We start from the raw sequence: 15,563 nt of genomic DNA, 5'->3' as shown, positions 1-15,563 counted from the left end.
TGACGTTTAATACAACATCAACACAGTGCTGCCTATTAATGTCTGTTTTTTATTTGTTTTTTGTTTATCACTTATCTAGGGTTGAATACTTGAATAATGTCTGTTGTCACATATATACATGAATATATCAGTATTTACCAGTATATTAACCTTCATTATCCTTAAATAATGCCTACATATGAACGTCTGTATTGCATCAAAAGTTTTCAAAATATTCATGTTAAAATCAGATTAAATCATGGCTAAAATCATGTAAATTCTCTATTCAAACAGGTTTCCCTTTTAAATTTATGGGAAAAAATGTTTTACTCTCTCTAGAATTATATATTTGTTGATATAATTGTTTAGGAAAAACATCAGCCACATTTTTGGGAGGTTAGGGGTCGCTGTTTGTAAATCAATCTATCAAAAACTTTGAGAAACATGACCCACTACTTCAGCATGATTCCCAATTGATCAAACTGCATCATGTTTTCCAGAGGCAACAAACATGAAAATCCCTGTCTCAGGGAATAATTGAGAAAATAGGCTTTTAAACATAATTCTTAACATATAAACAAATTAAGGTGCAGTGTAATAATCAATAATCAATCCAAATGGTTTGTTGCCTATTATTATTAAATAAATAAACTGATGTTATTTAATGATGAAAAAGTCAGTTATTTATCACTTAATCCAGTTTATCTTAACTAAGACAGCGAGTGCTGATGCTAATCTCCCTGATCGTTTACACCAGTGGTTTTCCAGTCCAGTCTTAGGGACCCGGAGCTCCACACACCTGAGCCAGGTCACTATGGGCTGGAGAATTAGCTGATGAGCTGGATCAGGTGTGCTGCTGCTACCTGGAACAGGTAAAGCTGTACTGAGGAGCGAGTCTCCAGACCTGGAATTGCAAACTATGGATTATCTGTTTATATATATATATACATATATATATCATTGCACAATTGCACAAAATTATATAAAAATCAAAGGAGATTGCTGGTTCGAATCCCGTTTATGCAGCTTGCTATCAGCTGCCGGAGTCTTGAGAGAGCACAGTTGGTCTTGCTCTCTCTGGGTGGGTACAGTAGATGGTGTTCTCTTTCCCCTCATCACTCCTAGGGTGATGTGGATCAGCACAAGGCTGCATCTGTGAGCTGATGTATTAGAACCCAGTCGCTGCGCTTTCCTCCGTTAGCGCTGTGATGCTACTCGACAATGCTGTTGTTGGAGCATCACTAGTGATATATAGGGGATAAACAGCTGAATAGTAGCAGCCAGGGACAATTGGCCAGATATATTAGGAGAAGAATAGAAAAGAAATAGAAATAAAATTATTTAAAACGTTAGGCAACTTCTTATAAATTCCTGTACATGTAGAATAACATTATTTATCCTTGATTATACATTTTTAATGCTAAAAAACTCACAGGGGCAGTTTTCCAGAAAGGGATTAGGCTTATTCCTAGAGTAAATTTTATTTAAATGAAAAATCTCCATTTAATATTCTGTGTAGCCCAAGATAAAGCTTAATCCCTGTCTGAAAAACTGACATAAACTCTTTAGAATATAACTGTACCTTTTAATATCCAGTTTATAGTGGGTATTAATCATTGTTAAGTTTTTAAATAGTAAAATCTCATAAATTACAGTTATAAATTCAGGTCAAAATGCCAGAACTTTTCACATTTAGGGTTCAATCATTTAATTGACTGATCTACACTGATATACATATATATATATATACAGTTTATACAGTGTTTATCTTAAATCTCCTCACATGTTTACGGAATCTACTGTTTAATACATCTGATTTAATCTGACCCAAATTCAGCAATTATTCACTGATGACTCATTTAATTGTCTGTAAACTTAAAGCTGCCTGAGGCATTTTTCTACAGCTTCACTGTGTAAAACTGTTTATTTTAAGTGTATTTACTGTTCTGTTCTGTTAGCTTTGTGTTGATTTGATGAGCTCGGGTTACATTAGCCCAAACTGACTATAATTTACTGTGTGATTTACTGTGTGTTTTATACTCCTCCATTACTGCTGCACTGAATACAAATCTATTCATTAAATCTAATTTATATGAGCTATGAATCTCTTCATTAAAAGATATAATTAACTCTGTTTCAGTGTGTTCAGTTGGATGACTGAGTTTAAACTCTTTAACTCCCTCTGTAAAAGAAAATTGCATTTAAGTATATGTTTTTTAAAAGTATACTTAACATAGAAAAGTACATACTTTTAACATTAACGTTACGTTAAGCTATTTAAATACAGCATAAAAGCATTAGATTGTGTTTTTAGTGCTTTTTTTCTGTAATTTAAGTATGTGTTTTTAAACATAATTTTAATACACTTGAAGTATATTGTAAATATATTACTTCGCGTATTGTGTACACTTTGATGCTACTGGAAAAAAATGACACTAAAGTGCACTTTAAGCAGTATTTAATACCACTATATTTATATATACACCTCTGTAAATAATGAAGAGAGCACTTCAGTTTCTCTGATTTTGCTATTTATAGGTTTATGTTTGAGTAAAATGAACATTGTTCTTTTAAGAGTTCAGAACTCAATATTTGGTGGAATAATCCTGGTTTTTAATAACAGTTTTTTATGCATCTTGCCATCATGTTCTCCTCCACCAGTCTTACACACTGCTTTTGAAACTTTATGCTGCTTTACTCCTGGTGCAAAAATTCAAGCAGTTCAGTTTGGTTTGATGGTTTGTGATCATCCATCTTCCTCTTGATTATATTCCAGAGGTTTTCAATTTAGTAAAATCAAAGAAACTCATCGTTTTTAAGTGCTCTTTTATTTTTTCCAGAGCTGTATATGTTTATGTTGTTAAAGTAAAGATATTGTAATGTATTCTAACTTTTAGGCATATTTGAAATTTCCTTTGTTTAATCATTTGAGGACATTTAAGTTCTATTTAAACATTATTGAGAGATGGAGCAAATATAACTATACAAATAGTTATACTATAAATTATACAAAACTGAAAAAAATGACTTGTATACTTAGGCTTGTAAAATGAACAAAAATCATTTTGTAAATGAACAAAAATATATGTTTGTAAAGAGGAAAAAATTAGGACCTCCTATGCCTTGAAATAACTTCTGTTAATAACCTTTCCTACCCATCTACCCCCCTGTCTGACATTAAATGAGAGAAAATTTTGAACGTGGATGGATGGGTGGGTGGATGAATGGATGGGTGGGTGGATGGATGGATGGATGGATGGATGGATGGATGGATAGATGGGCGGATGGATGGATGGATGGGCGGATGGTTGGATGGATGGATGGATGGATGGATGGATGGATGGATGGGCAGATGGATGGGCAGATGGATGGATGGATGGGCGGATGGATGGATGGATGGATGAATGGGCGTATGGATGGATGGGTGGATGGATGGATGGGCGTATGGATGGATGGATGGATGGATGGGCGGATGGGCGAATGGATGGATGGATGGATGGATGGATGGGTGGATGGGCGGATGGATGGATGGATGATGGATGGGCGGATGGATGGATGGATGAGAATAAAGTCTGGTTTTGTGTCGCTGCTCACCAACAGCAAGCAGCAACTTCCCAAAGCCTAAATAAATCTCCTCTCAGCAGAGTTAATAAATAATCATTACTGATTTCAGGCTATTTTTCTCCAGACGCAGATCAAACCTCATCCTGCACCTAAATTACTTTAATGGAAAATTCTGTAATTTAAATCGACGGCCTGATTCAGTCCAGAGGAATTTCTCTAATTTAAACAGACAGACTAATTTATTCTGAATCCAGCGCTGGTTAATGTTCAGGTTATGAGGGGATTGATAATTACCTGCAGGGTCGTATCTGTTGTATTAAAGGGGAGTTGAAATGACCGCAGTGCTGCTGGACTGTCCAGCAATGCTTTGAGGGTATTTTATTTATTTTATTTAACTTCTATTTAAGCAGGAGGTTGATTCCTTAAGATTAAAATCAGTTTTTTGAGGGAGAGCTGGCTGAGACAGCTGGCAGAGAAACACTTAGAATAAACACAAAACCAACATGAAAGTAGAAAACAGACAGAGATTTGCGTTTAGGAGTAGCGGTTGCTATGGTGATCGCCGAATTCTTTACCAAAGTTTTCAACTTTTGAGATTTTTGAGAGAGGTTTCTGAGTTCATCACTGTGCTCTTTTTTTACCAGTTTTTTTACCAAACTGTTGATTTGTCCGCTCCTAACATCCCCACTGTTGCTCTCTGATGGATTTCTTCTTTATTTCTCAGGTTAATGATGATCTGTTTCACTTGCATTGAGAGTTTCTTTAATCACATGTTTATGGTTCAGCTCAGTAACAGCTTTCTTAATGTGAATTCTACTTCTGGAATCATCTCCAGACCTTTTACCTGCTTTACTTATATTGCATTAATGATTGATTAGCCCATAGAAAAGCTTTTGAGACCATTAGTCCAGTTTCTTTTGAGCCACTAAAATGAGTCTTCATACATACTTAGAAAAATAAGTACAGATTTGAACTTAAAAGTGTATAAAGCTTGTTGCTGGGGCTGTAATACCTTATATTGAGGTAGATTAGAGGACCTTGCAGTGAAAGTCATTTTTTTTTGTATCAGTAAAGATTATAAACGTTATCATCAACTGATTATGTGTCAAAAAACTCAAAATTGTCTGGCTTTGAAATGAAAAATGTTAAAATAAAATAATTACAATAAAATATATATTGTTTATCGATATAGTGATACAGAACTGTGATAATGTACTTTTTTTTTTGTTAAATGGTACAAAACTGTACTTCCTGCTGTAAGGAAAGATTCTGTACTTCAGAGGAAACAAATCTGCCCCTTTAAAGACCAGTATTATAACTCTGAGGGAACAATTATGAAAAGTTTACTTTTGCATTTAAAAAAAGGTCTGGTACCACTATAAAATAAGACTACCTTTATAAATGGTCTATAAATGGTTTACAATTAGTTTTTTAATGGTTACTAATTAGGTTGTAAATGCCTTAAAAATCATTAATAATCAGTTATAACCCATACGTAGAAAGGGGAACAATGGCCTGTTGTTTATAAATGACTAAAAGAGTTAGTGGTGGAATGATTCAACTTGGGAGTTAAATGGTTAAACTGATGTTGACTGATAAGGGAATATGGAGATGGAGAAGCAAGTTGAGTTAGATGGAAAAGACAAAGTAAGTTGAGTATCTGACAAGATCTGAAGTTTAACAATATAGACTGTGGGTTCACTATTGGGCAAACAACAGGTCATTGTTGCCCTTAGGGTTATAACTGATTATTAATGATTTTTAAAGCATTTACAACCTAATTAGTAACCATTACTATGGTTACTAATTTTTTTTTTTTTTTTTTTTGTACCTGGGTGTGGACTCTGTTGTGTATGTTTTTTGTGTGTTTTTGTTTTTTGTTGTTGTTGTTATTTGTATGCTGTTGGACAAATTAATTTCCCCATTGGGGATTAATAAAGTATCTATCTATCTATCTATCTATCTATCTATCTATCTATCTATCTATCTATCTATCTATCTATCTATCTATCTATCTATCTATCTATCTATCTATCTATCTATCTATCTATCTATCTATCTATCTATCTATCTATCTATCTATCTATCTATCTATCTACCTATCTACCTATCTATCTATCTATCTATCTATCTATCTAAACTAATTGTAAACCATTTATAGACCCTTTATAAAGGTAGTCTTATTGAAAAGTGGTACCAAAGTTCTTATACCGTACCTCATACCGTGTTTTTTTTTTTTTTTGTGTGTGTGTCTGAGATTCTTGTTCAACCCCTTGAATTGAACCTGAAAGTCTACATTTAATTACATCATATTTGTTAATGTTTTTATTTGTTCTGAATTCTGAATCAGACTTTTTTAATGTTTAAATGTTTCATCATCAATACATTCACACATATAATTCTAATTATATTCCAACAACTTGTTATTGGTTTGTAATTTTTTGTCAGTCTTTGGTATTTATGTCAGGTGCTTGTTGTGTGTGTGTGTGTGTGTGTGTGTGTATGGTTTGTGGTCTAGTGCGTCAGTACCATTATCAGGTATAGTTGCACTTGCCCAGGTGTGATGGCTGATCTCAGGTGGAGCGAAGCTTCCTGCCAGCCAACTGCTTAATAATTCACCACCTGAAGGTGTATCAAATACACACACACACTCGCGCGCGCACACACACACACACACACACACTCATTCTTTTTCTCTCTACTATGATACTAGGTGATAACAGAGAACAGAGAGTTGAAAAGACCAATTACAGAGATAGGGTGAGTGCATCATCGCTCAAACAAGCGTACACACACACACACACACTGTCGCACTCCTACACACTATACACACTACACACACACACTACACACACACACACACACACTTACCGAGACAACAGAGCGGAATAATTGCAGCACGGCGACTTTCACCATCTCACTCTGAACTTTAGTGAATAAGTGTTGTTCGCTGCGCTCGTGTCGATCACTACCGTCATCATGTCTGGAGCTAATAGTGATCACCTGCACAGGTCCACCCTCAACATCTACTCGGTGAGTCCTGCTTCCTCTGAAGTGTCTCCGTGTGAGTTTCTGTGTGTTTAATGCTTAAAGATTGAAGTTAATGAATGATCCTTTATGTCTCCATACCCAAAACTCAATACTCAAAGTTATTAAACTCTATTTAGTACCTTTGTGATGAGTTAGAATGGCAGGCCAAGCCTACATTTTCAAGATCAGAACCTCACTGACCTTAAAAATGGTCCTGTGAGGCTTAATTCAATCAAATACTCCTCACAGCAATGTTTCAAAATCTAGGAGAAAGCTACAGTACAGTGAATTAACTCATCGTTGTGTTGAAGAAACCAGTCTGAGATGATTCTCTTGCTCTTTATGACATGGAGCATTATCCTGCTGGAAGTAGCATCAGAAGATACAGGTACACTGTGATCATAAAGGGATGGAGGACATGATCAGTAACAATATTCAGGTAGGCTGTGGCGTCGACATGATGCTTAATTGGTACTAATGAGTGGTGGCAGGGAAGTATCCCCCACACCATTAAACAACACCACCACCAGCCTGAACCGCTGATACAAGACAGGATGGATCCATGCTGATTGGACATTTGCGTTAATGAACAGTTGGACAGGTGTGCCTAATAAAGTGGCCAGTGAGTGTATAACCTTAAAACCACCAGCTTAATATCAAAATCTCTCTGAACCGTCAAAGGCATCAAGGCAAATGGACTTCTTGACTTCACTTCTGAAGGTGTCCTGTGGTATCTGGCACCAAGACCACGTTACAGCATATCATTAATCTGAGTTCTGTAAGTTGTGAAGTGGGTTGGGCCTCCATGAGCATCAGTGAGACTTTGGAGTCCATGATCTTGTCGCCAGTTCCTGGGTTGTCCTTCTTTGGAACAGTTATGGGATGTACTGACCACTGCATACCAGAAACTATCACCGTTTTTTATCACAGTTTGTCTCTTGTGAGCGACGCTCTGATGTCCAGCTGTATTTAATGCTATGTAGCTGCTGACCTACATCAGCACCCATTCGAATCCTTGCCTATAGTCAAAAGTGTCTACTGTGCTCCCCAGCATCAGAAATAGACCTTTACAGTGTTAAAATAGAGAGGTTCAAGACCATTTTTACCCTCTTCAGGAGTGCTTGACCTACCAACATCAATTCAAGAGCAAGGCTTGGAATAGTCACCGAGGTCTCAAAGGACCCCTGGGTAACTTCTAAGCAACTGAAGGCCTCTCTCACATTAGGTAATGTTAATGTACTTAAGTCCACCATCAGGAGAACACTAAACTAAAATGGTGTGCATGGCAGGGCTGCAAGGAGAAAGCCACTAAAGACACTACTCTCCAAAAGGGACATTTCTGCTCGTCTTCAGTTTAATCACAGGGACAAGCCTGAAGACTATTAAAAGAATGTTTTGTGGACAAGCGTTATCTTTGGAGAAAGAAATACACTGTATTCCAGCATAAGATCCTTATCTTATCAGTGAAACATGGTGGTGGAAGCATCATGGTTTGGGCATGTTTTGCTGCATTTGGGCCAGGACAGCTTGCCTGCATTCATGGAAAATAAATTCTGAACTATATCCGAGAATTCTAAAGGAAAATGTCAGCACATCTGTCCATGAACTGAATTGCAAGAGAAGGTGAGTCATGCAGCAAGACAATGACCATAAGCACACAAGTAGTTCTAAAGACAATTCCAATTAATGGTTCTAGAAGAATGAAGTTAATATTTTGGAATGTGTTTTAGTTTTAGAAAGCGTCAGTATGTACAACATGTGTGTGTATATATGTGTGTGTATGTGTATATGTGTGTGTTTCAGAATCTGATGGAGCAATTCAACCCAGGTCTGCAGACACTGGTTACTTTAGGAAACAACTATGTCAAAGCTTTTCAAGGTGAGAGTTTGAGGGCGTGTTCACCTGTCTCTGATCACAATGACAATGTATTTAAAGTCCTATCCCGACGGATTATTTTCTCAGAGGGTTCTGGGTAATTTTCTCTTTTATGTTTTTTTTTTATCCTCTGTGATTTTATTCCCGTTCAGAACGATCATGTTTGTGTTTTTCTCAGACGTCCTCTGAGAAAATTACAGGCTGAATTATCTACTGTTTTTCTCTGAACTCCGTGCTCCTCCGGTAATTTTAGTCCCGTTCGGACGCACATCTCTGAGTTTCGTCTCTTAGCATTTAATAAAATAGATCCACTGTCCACTGCCGCGCACCCTAATTACACTTTGGACACGCCACGGTTTTCACGGAGATCCACGTTAAAAAACACAACAGCGAGTGAAAATGGAGGAGCTACTGAAAGCAGCAATGTCATATTACTGAGAAAAAGCCTAAAAATTCACTGATCCTCCAGTTTTTACAATTGCAGTCTGGATGCAAGAGTTTTATCACTGAGTAAAATTGTGAAATATTTTACACAGAGAAACTAATCCTATCCAGATAGGACTAAAGAATATGATAACAAGCATTTAATAATCTGATAATTTTAGAAAATCAGATTATGTTAGTAATGTGATCAATATGTTTGGAAAACACCAGGATTACATGAGTTAAAGCGCGGCTTTTTGTGAAAACATGGACATGGACCCTGTTTTTTTAATTTACTGTTCACAAATCCCCTGTTTTCTCCCTGTTTTGTTTTTTTGCCAGGCCTTTACCACTTTACTGTTTTTACAGCTTCAATTTTGCATATTTGTCAGTCTTTCTGCTTCAGTTTTAACTTCAGTAAATAAAAAGATGCTCAGTTTGGGTTGAGGTCAAGTGACTGATTCTGACATTTAATAAAAATATGTCCCATGAATGCATCTTCAGTGTGTGATGTGAAATCTAGAACAGTAGACCCTTTATCTCATTAATCTGTTCTGGAATAACGAGGGACTATAGATTACAGCTGGACATGGAATTACCATATAGAGCATGATTGGCCGTGCTCTCTCTATGTGGGTACAGTAGGTGGCGCTCTCTTTTCCCACAGCACTCCTAAAGGTGATGTTAGTCATATGGGCTTCTGTTTGCTGAGTCTGGAGTATTGGAGGAGGTGTGTGCTGGTCTTCACCCTCCTGGTTTTGGAGCATCACTAGTGATAGGAAGAGTTCATTTCAGTGGGTGGATAATTAACTTTCCAAATTGAGGAGAAAGAGAATAAAATTACATGCTGTGGAAAAGAATAAGAAAGCGCTTAAAAATTATTATTATTATAAATTTTATGAAATATAATCAAGAGGAAGATGGATGATCACAAGCCATCAAACCAAACTAAACTGCTTGAATTTTTGCACCAGAAGTAAAGCAGCATAAAGTTATCCAAAAGCAGTGTGTAAGACTGGTGGAGGAGAACATGATGCATGAAAACTATGATTAAAAACCAGGATTATTCCACCAAATATTGTTTTCTGAACTCTTAAAACTTTATGAATATGAACTTGTTTTTTTCTTTGTATTATTTGAGGTCTGAAAGCTCTGCATCTTTTTTTTGTTATTTCAGCCATTTCTAATTTTCTGTAAATAAATGCTCTAAATGAGTATAATATTTGTATTTGGAATTTGGGAGAAATGTTGTTTGTAGTTTATAGAATAAAACAACAATGTTCATTTTACTCAAACATAAACCTATAAATAGCAAAATCAGAGAAACGGATTCAGAAACTGAAGTGCTCTCTTAGTTTTTTTCCAGAGCTGTATGTGTACATTGTGATGGGTTGACCCTTATTTAAACACACACACACACACACACACACACATGCTTTACGTGTCCTGAACCTAAATGTGTTGGGGAGTGTACTGATGTATATTTGATGTTCTGTTCTCTGCATGTAAACACCATTACTCACACCTGGAGCAATGTGATGCCAGGGCCTTGAGCTATTCCTGTCCCAAACTCAAGGTATCTTGTCTGTGTGTGTGTGTGTGTGTGTGTGTTGCAGCCTTGGCGTTGACAAGTGAGGCCTATTTCAGTGCCCTGGCGAAGATGGGCGAGCACGCACTTCACACAGCCTCGTCTCGCTCTCTTGGTAAGAAACAAAGTGTGTGTGTGTGTGTGTGTAAGGGTGTTGGTGTGTGTGTGTGTTTTTGTCTAAATGAAAGCCATTGATCCGTCCACTCAGCAGAAAGTCCACCGCAACTTTATGGCTGCTCTCCGTCTTTTATCCACCAAACAAAACACCACCAATAAACTCTTCACCCTCCGGCGTCTAGCCCCGCCCACCCAGCCGAACTTCGGCAAATAGCAGAGTCCTAAAGGAGAAATTTAGAGACAAATCACATTTTTGTGTGTGTGTCCCTCAGTTTGAGTTACCCCCCGTCACTCTAACTTATTTTCTCTGTGAAAGATTGAGTCAATAAGGCTACGTTCACATTACCAGGCTGAAGTGACTCAAATCTCAAATTAGTCACTTTCATATGTGGTCCTAAATCAGACACGTATCCAATCCACAGACATGCGACATGAATGTGAACGGTCAAATCTGAGTTCATGCGTCTATTTGCTTTTACGCATTAGCATTAGCATTAGCATTAGCGTTACGTGCTTCTCTTCTCTCTCATACCCACACTGTATCTCTTGGTGCAGCTGTGTAGCTATAGCTGCAAAAACAGCAAAAGCAAACTGCCTGTCTTTTTTTCAGCTCCTGGAGCTGAGCATGAACTACAGAGCAGCTGTTTACACTCCACTCCAGCAAAAGATGCTCCACATATGAGCTGTTAACTCATCCATTTCCCTTTATAAAGCTACGAGTCTCTCGTCTCTCTAATATGAGGGTTTTTTATGTTGTTGGTGAAGATGGTTTATATGTTCATACAGGTATCAATGTGCAGCATGTGAGGAGTTTCAGGAACAGATTCGTTCACATTACACACAGATACAGATCACTTATATTTACAGTGAATGTGAGCCGACAAGTTAGACAAATCTGATCTAAGAAAAAAATCGGATTTAAGAAACGTGGCTTCTAGTAATGTGAACGTAGAAAGTTTTAAAAATGTGAAAAAGTTGAAGGAAAAAGGAAGCATCAAAATGGGGCGGCTTCAGAAATTCTGGTTTGGTTAGAAAGCAAATCTCATCCCCTCGAGCCTCATATGTATTTTAACTTTAGCTAGAATCTCCCAGCGTCCCTAATTCTGCTCAGCTCACTGTACTCTTAATATTTTTTCATCTCAGTCTTTGTTATATGTAGCAGATCTCATTCCACCCACACATTCCCACCTCCACTTTTTACCTATTAGCTGTGGCAATGAGTTAAGATTCAGTCATAGGTTGCCAGGTCTGCGTAGAACTCTTAAGGGGTTGACAGTTTAATACAGATCCCTCACTAGGGGGATTGTGACGATCATTCTGAAGGTCTGAAGAGACTTGTGTGAGATCATACAGGAGAGAAGTTTTAAGGTTTATGGTAAAACCTGCTGCTGTACTTACATACCGTTCTGTATTTTACTGTATCTAATAAATAATACACAATTCATCATTCATCATCAGTGTAAAAACAATTGATATCCATTTTAAGATGATTACTGACAAAATTTTTAAAAATCACCTGCAGTTTTGCAGTTTGTTAGTTTCAGTCAAGTAAAATATGTTCAGTCATATATATATATTTCAACTTTATAAAAAATATATATTATTAAATTCTCGTCTCAGTCTCCTAAACCCAATATAATGTCTCGTCTTGTCAGAAAAATGTCTCATCACTGAAATTAATTAACCAAAGATGAATATAAAATGAAATAAATCTGGTTTATCAAATTGATTATGCTAAATATTGATCAAATAAAATATTGTTAAGATAAAATACTCTTTATTTATTATATTGTTTAATTTATTTAATCATTTTTCTCTGTGTGGTGTGTGTTTATTTGGACTGAATGCTGGTTACTGAAATCTGATTCTCTTTAATCGGTTTATTATTCAGTGGGTGTGTATTGTGTAGATCTGACATTACTTATATTAATCAATCACAAGTTAGAGTGTATGAGGGGAGGAAACAGCGAGAGAGAGAGAGAGAGGAGAGAGAGAGAGAGAGATCAGGTTACATGGAAGAGCATTCTGGTTGAATAATTGAAGTACGGAGTCGTGCTCCTCTCTGTATACACTCAGCTGATTCTGGATCAAAATGATCCAACAGAATCCAGAGACTACAGTTTATACTGTATATAAATAATCAGTTACAAACATACAGACTGTAGAGAGAAGGCTATTTTCACTTTTTTATAAATAAAATATAATTATAATGTAGCATTAGTTAATAATGCTACATTATAACTGATTGAGACATTACTTTTTTAACAATTTAACAATATTTATTACTGTCATAAAGAACACACACATTCTACGTCAAATCATGCCCTACCAGTCTTTATATTAGAAATTATAAAGGTTGATTTTATAAGTTTTAGCCACTGAAAATGTGGAACAAATGCACGTTTAACAAGGAGAATTAGTATTAATTATGATTAATTTTAGGGGTACTTATATAGCTGCAAATTACATACAGATACACCCTTTACAGCACTGTCTGTTATAAACTCCACCCTTTATTACTTGAAGTGCAGAAAGGGACCGTAATGCCCATTTACTGAGACACACATTATCAGATTTATTTGATCTAGTGGGCACATTATCATTTATTGCAAGAGGTGGCATTCCATTAGACATACCATTACATTTATCCCACAACAACTGCAGCCAATAGAGCGTTTGTGTCTTTATTACCTCTTTGAATGGCACTATATTGATGTTTACCTGTAGACCCTGGATATTAGCATTGTGGCTAATTTGGTTCAACCGTGCTGAGCCGGGCTGTTAGCATCACGGCTATAACTTTTTACAACGTTTCCTTGTTTCCTTGTTTCTTGTGTTTTCTCTTTTGGGGAGGGGCCGCATTTTCACAGCTGCTATTTTAATGTTTAGAATTTAGTAAAGCACCTTTAAAGGTAATGAAGATGTTTAACAGACCTGAGGAGTTCCTGTTTGAATTGTTGATTGATTGGCAGGAGATGTGCTGATCCAGATTTCAGAGACTCAGAGGAAGCTCACGGCGGAGGTGGAGGGGCTGGTGAGTGATTTAATCACACTAAACTCTACAGTCTCAGTGTTTCTGTTAAATACAGTTTGTTTTGGGTGTAATTTGTATTCAGAATTGGCATATATTTTTTTTGCTATAGGTCAAATAACAAAGGTTTTCACAGGTTTAAATACATTTGCTGTATGATGCTGTATTTTTGACATTGTGTTTTATTTAGCTTTTTAAAGAAAATGCGGTTACAAAACTTTAATAAAAAAATAAATATATCAAAATTATTATTATTAATAAAATACTTAATATTTTTAGCATCCCAGCATACATACCAACAAAGCATAATATGGCTGCTGTGCCATTAAAAAAGGTAAAAAAAATTTTTTTAGCTGTTTTTCTGAGCTGCATTACTCGCCGACACTTTACAGCAGGTCTATGACACTGTGCTGGTGTGCATCTCTTCCATAAACTGGTTTGTTGTACGGTCTCTACAGTTCCGCTGGTTTCATGTGGAGGTGCTGCAGGCTCTGGATAAGAATGTGAAGCTGGATGAAGAGTATATAGATGTAAGTACAATAACACAGTATATAAGATTAAACACTGTTTAAAGGTTATGTACCATACTACCTAAATATTTTTAAGGTCATTAATATAATTTTATCTACATAAAACAATCTATTCGACCGATTGATGTTTTTCTTACTTGTTTTAAGACGTGCTGTAGAGACATTACACTTGTCTTAGTCTTTTTTTACAGGGATTAAAATATAGCCTTGGATTTTTATTGTTTGCTCTCTGTGTGCAACATGCTATGACAGTTTGTTGAGCTGCTAACAAGCTAACTGATGGTAATAGCCTTCAGACTTTTAAAAATAAAGAAATAAAAAAGCAAGTGTAAAAGGTGCTGCAAAATTAAGGTCAGAACCAAAGGCCCCAATTTTGGTCCAACTCATAAGAGGTCCCATCTGGATCAACTGAACAGTGGTCCAGTTCGTTTGCAATGTAAAAACACTTTGAAGTTTTGGACCAATCACAGGAAGCTAAGGCAGGCTGTTCTCTCCTCTTAAACCACAGAAGAAGAAAGTGGTGTTGTGCTAAAATCTGACTCTGCTCCTTGTGTTTTCCTGTCCTACAACAGATTACGGTGCTGGTGATCACTGTATCTACTGTAACTGTAGATTAAATCTTATTCATAAACAGAAATAACAGAAATAAAATTAAAATTACCTGAATTATTTTGCTGTGTGATGCTAATCTCTACAGTCCAGAAAAGGCTCTCTAATAAATTTAGTTTCAACATTGCTCTAAGGCAGACATTTGTGTCTGTGAGTGCATTTGCACATCTGTGTCAGCAGCAATAGGTGTGAATTAATGTGGGTGAGTTCAGCTTAGATATAGAAGAGGTGTTCACAAACAGTTGGAGATATAGTGAGCAAGGATCAGACATATAAACAACATCTAAAACACGTTATTATAGTAATACATGAGTGGGTGCATTTATCATCGATTCTGTAAATGTGTGTGTGTGTGTGCAGGGCAGCAGGAGAGTGTATGAGATGGAGGTCAGGAATCAGGCTGCAGCTTTGGAGAGGCAGTTGAGAAGAGGCGCTTACAGAGACTCTCTGGTGAGTCCTCACTCGTGAGTGTGTGTGTATAAGTGTGTGTGTGTAAGTGTGTGTGTGTGAGAGTGTGTGTAAGTGTGTGTGGGGGTGAGTAGTAGATTTTAAAGTGTGTGAGTCTTTTTTTATACGTGTGTTTTTGTTCTTTGAAACACAGAGATCTGTGAAGTCTGTTGTTTTGTACATTTCAGACCCAGAAATGAACCGTAACACAACGCCCACGGCCATTATTATTTATTATTAATCTCCAAAAGGCATAAAGTCACATTTTATTTATGTGAAACAATATTTTCAGCATGTCTAGCAGGATTATTGTGTTGTTGTTACTTTGTAACACCCACAGCAGGTTGTTAGAGCGCTGGGTTACTGATA

At 36.6% G+C, this 15,563-nt stretch overlaps 1 protein-coding gene across 1 annotated transcript in view; it reads left to right on the top strand.

Annotated features, from left to right (window-relative positions):
• Positions 1-6,192: 6,192 nt before the first annotated feature.
• The window catches only part of baiap2l2b (BAR/IMD domain containing adaptor protein 2 like 2b), a 23,382-nt gene continuing 14,011 nt past the window's right edge, over positions 6,193-15,563 (top strand). Inside the window, exons 1-6 of the mRNA XM_022665353.2 lie at positions 6,193-6,576; positions 8,377-8,452; positions 10,489-10,575; positions 13,550-13,611; positions 14,067-14,138; positions 15,108-15,197. Coding sequence (XP_022521074.2) covers positions 6,523-6,576; positions 8,377-8,452; positions 10,489-10,575; positions 13,550-13,611; positions 14,067-14,138; positions 15,108-15,197 — 441 coding nt within the window. The 5' untranslated portion in view covers positions 6,193-6,522. The remainder of the gene's footprint in view (positions 6,577-8,376; positions 8,453-10,488; positions 10,576-13,549; positions 13,612-14,066; positions 14,139-15,107; positions 15,198-15,563) is intronic.

Source organism: Astyanax mexicanus, chromosome 23 (genome assembly GCF_023375975.1).
Source record: "Astyanax mexicanus isolate ESR-SI-001 chromosome 23, AstMex3_surface, whole genome shotgun sequence".
Classification (NCBI taxonomy): domain Eukaryota; kingdom Metazoa; phylum Chordata; class Actinopteri; order Characiformes; family Acestrorhamphidae; genus Astyanax; species Astyanax mexicanus.
This window is presented reverse-complemented; position numbering and strand designations above follow the sequence as displayed.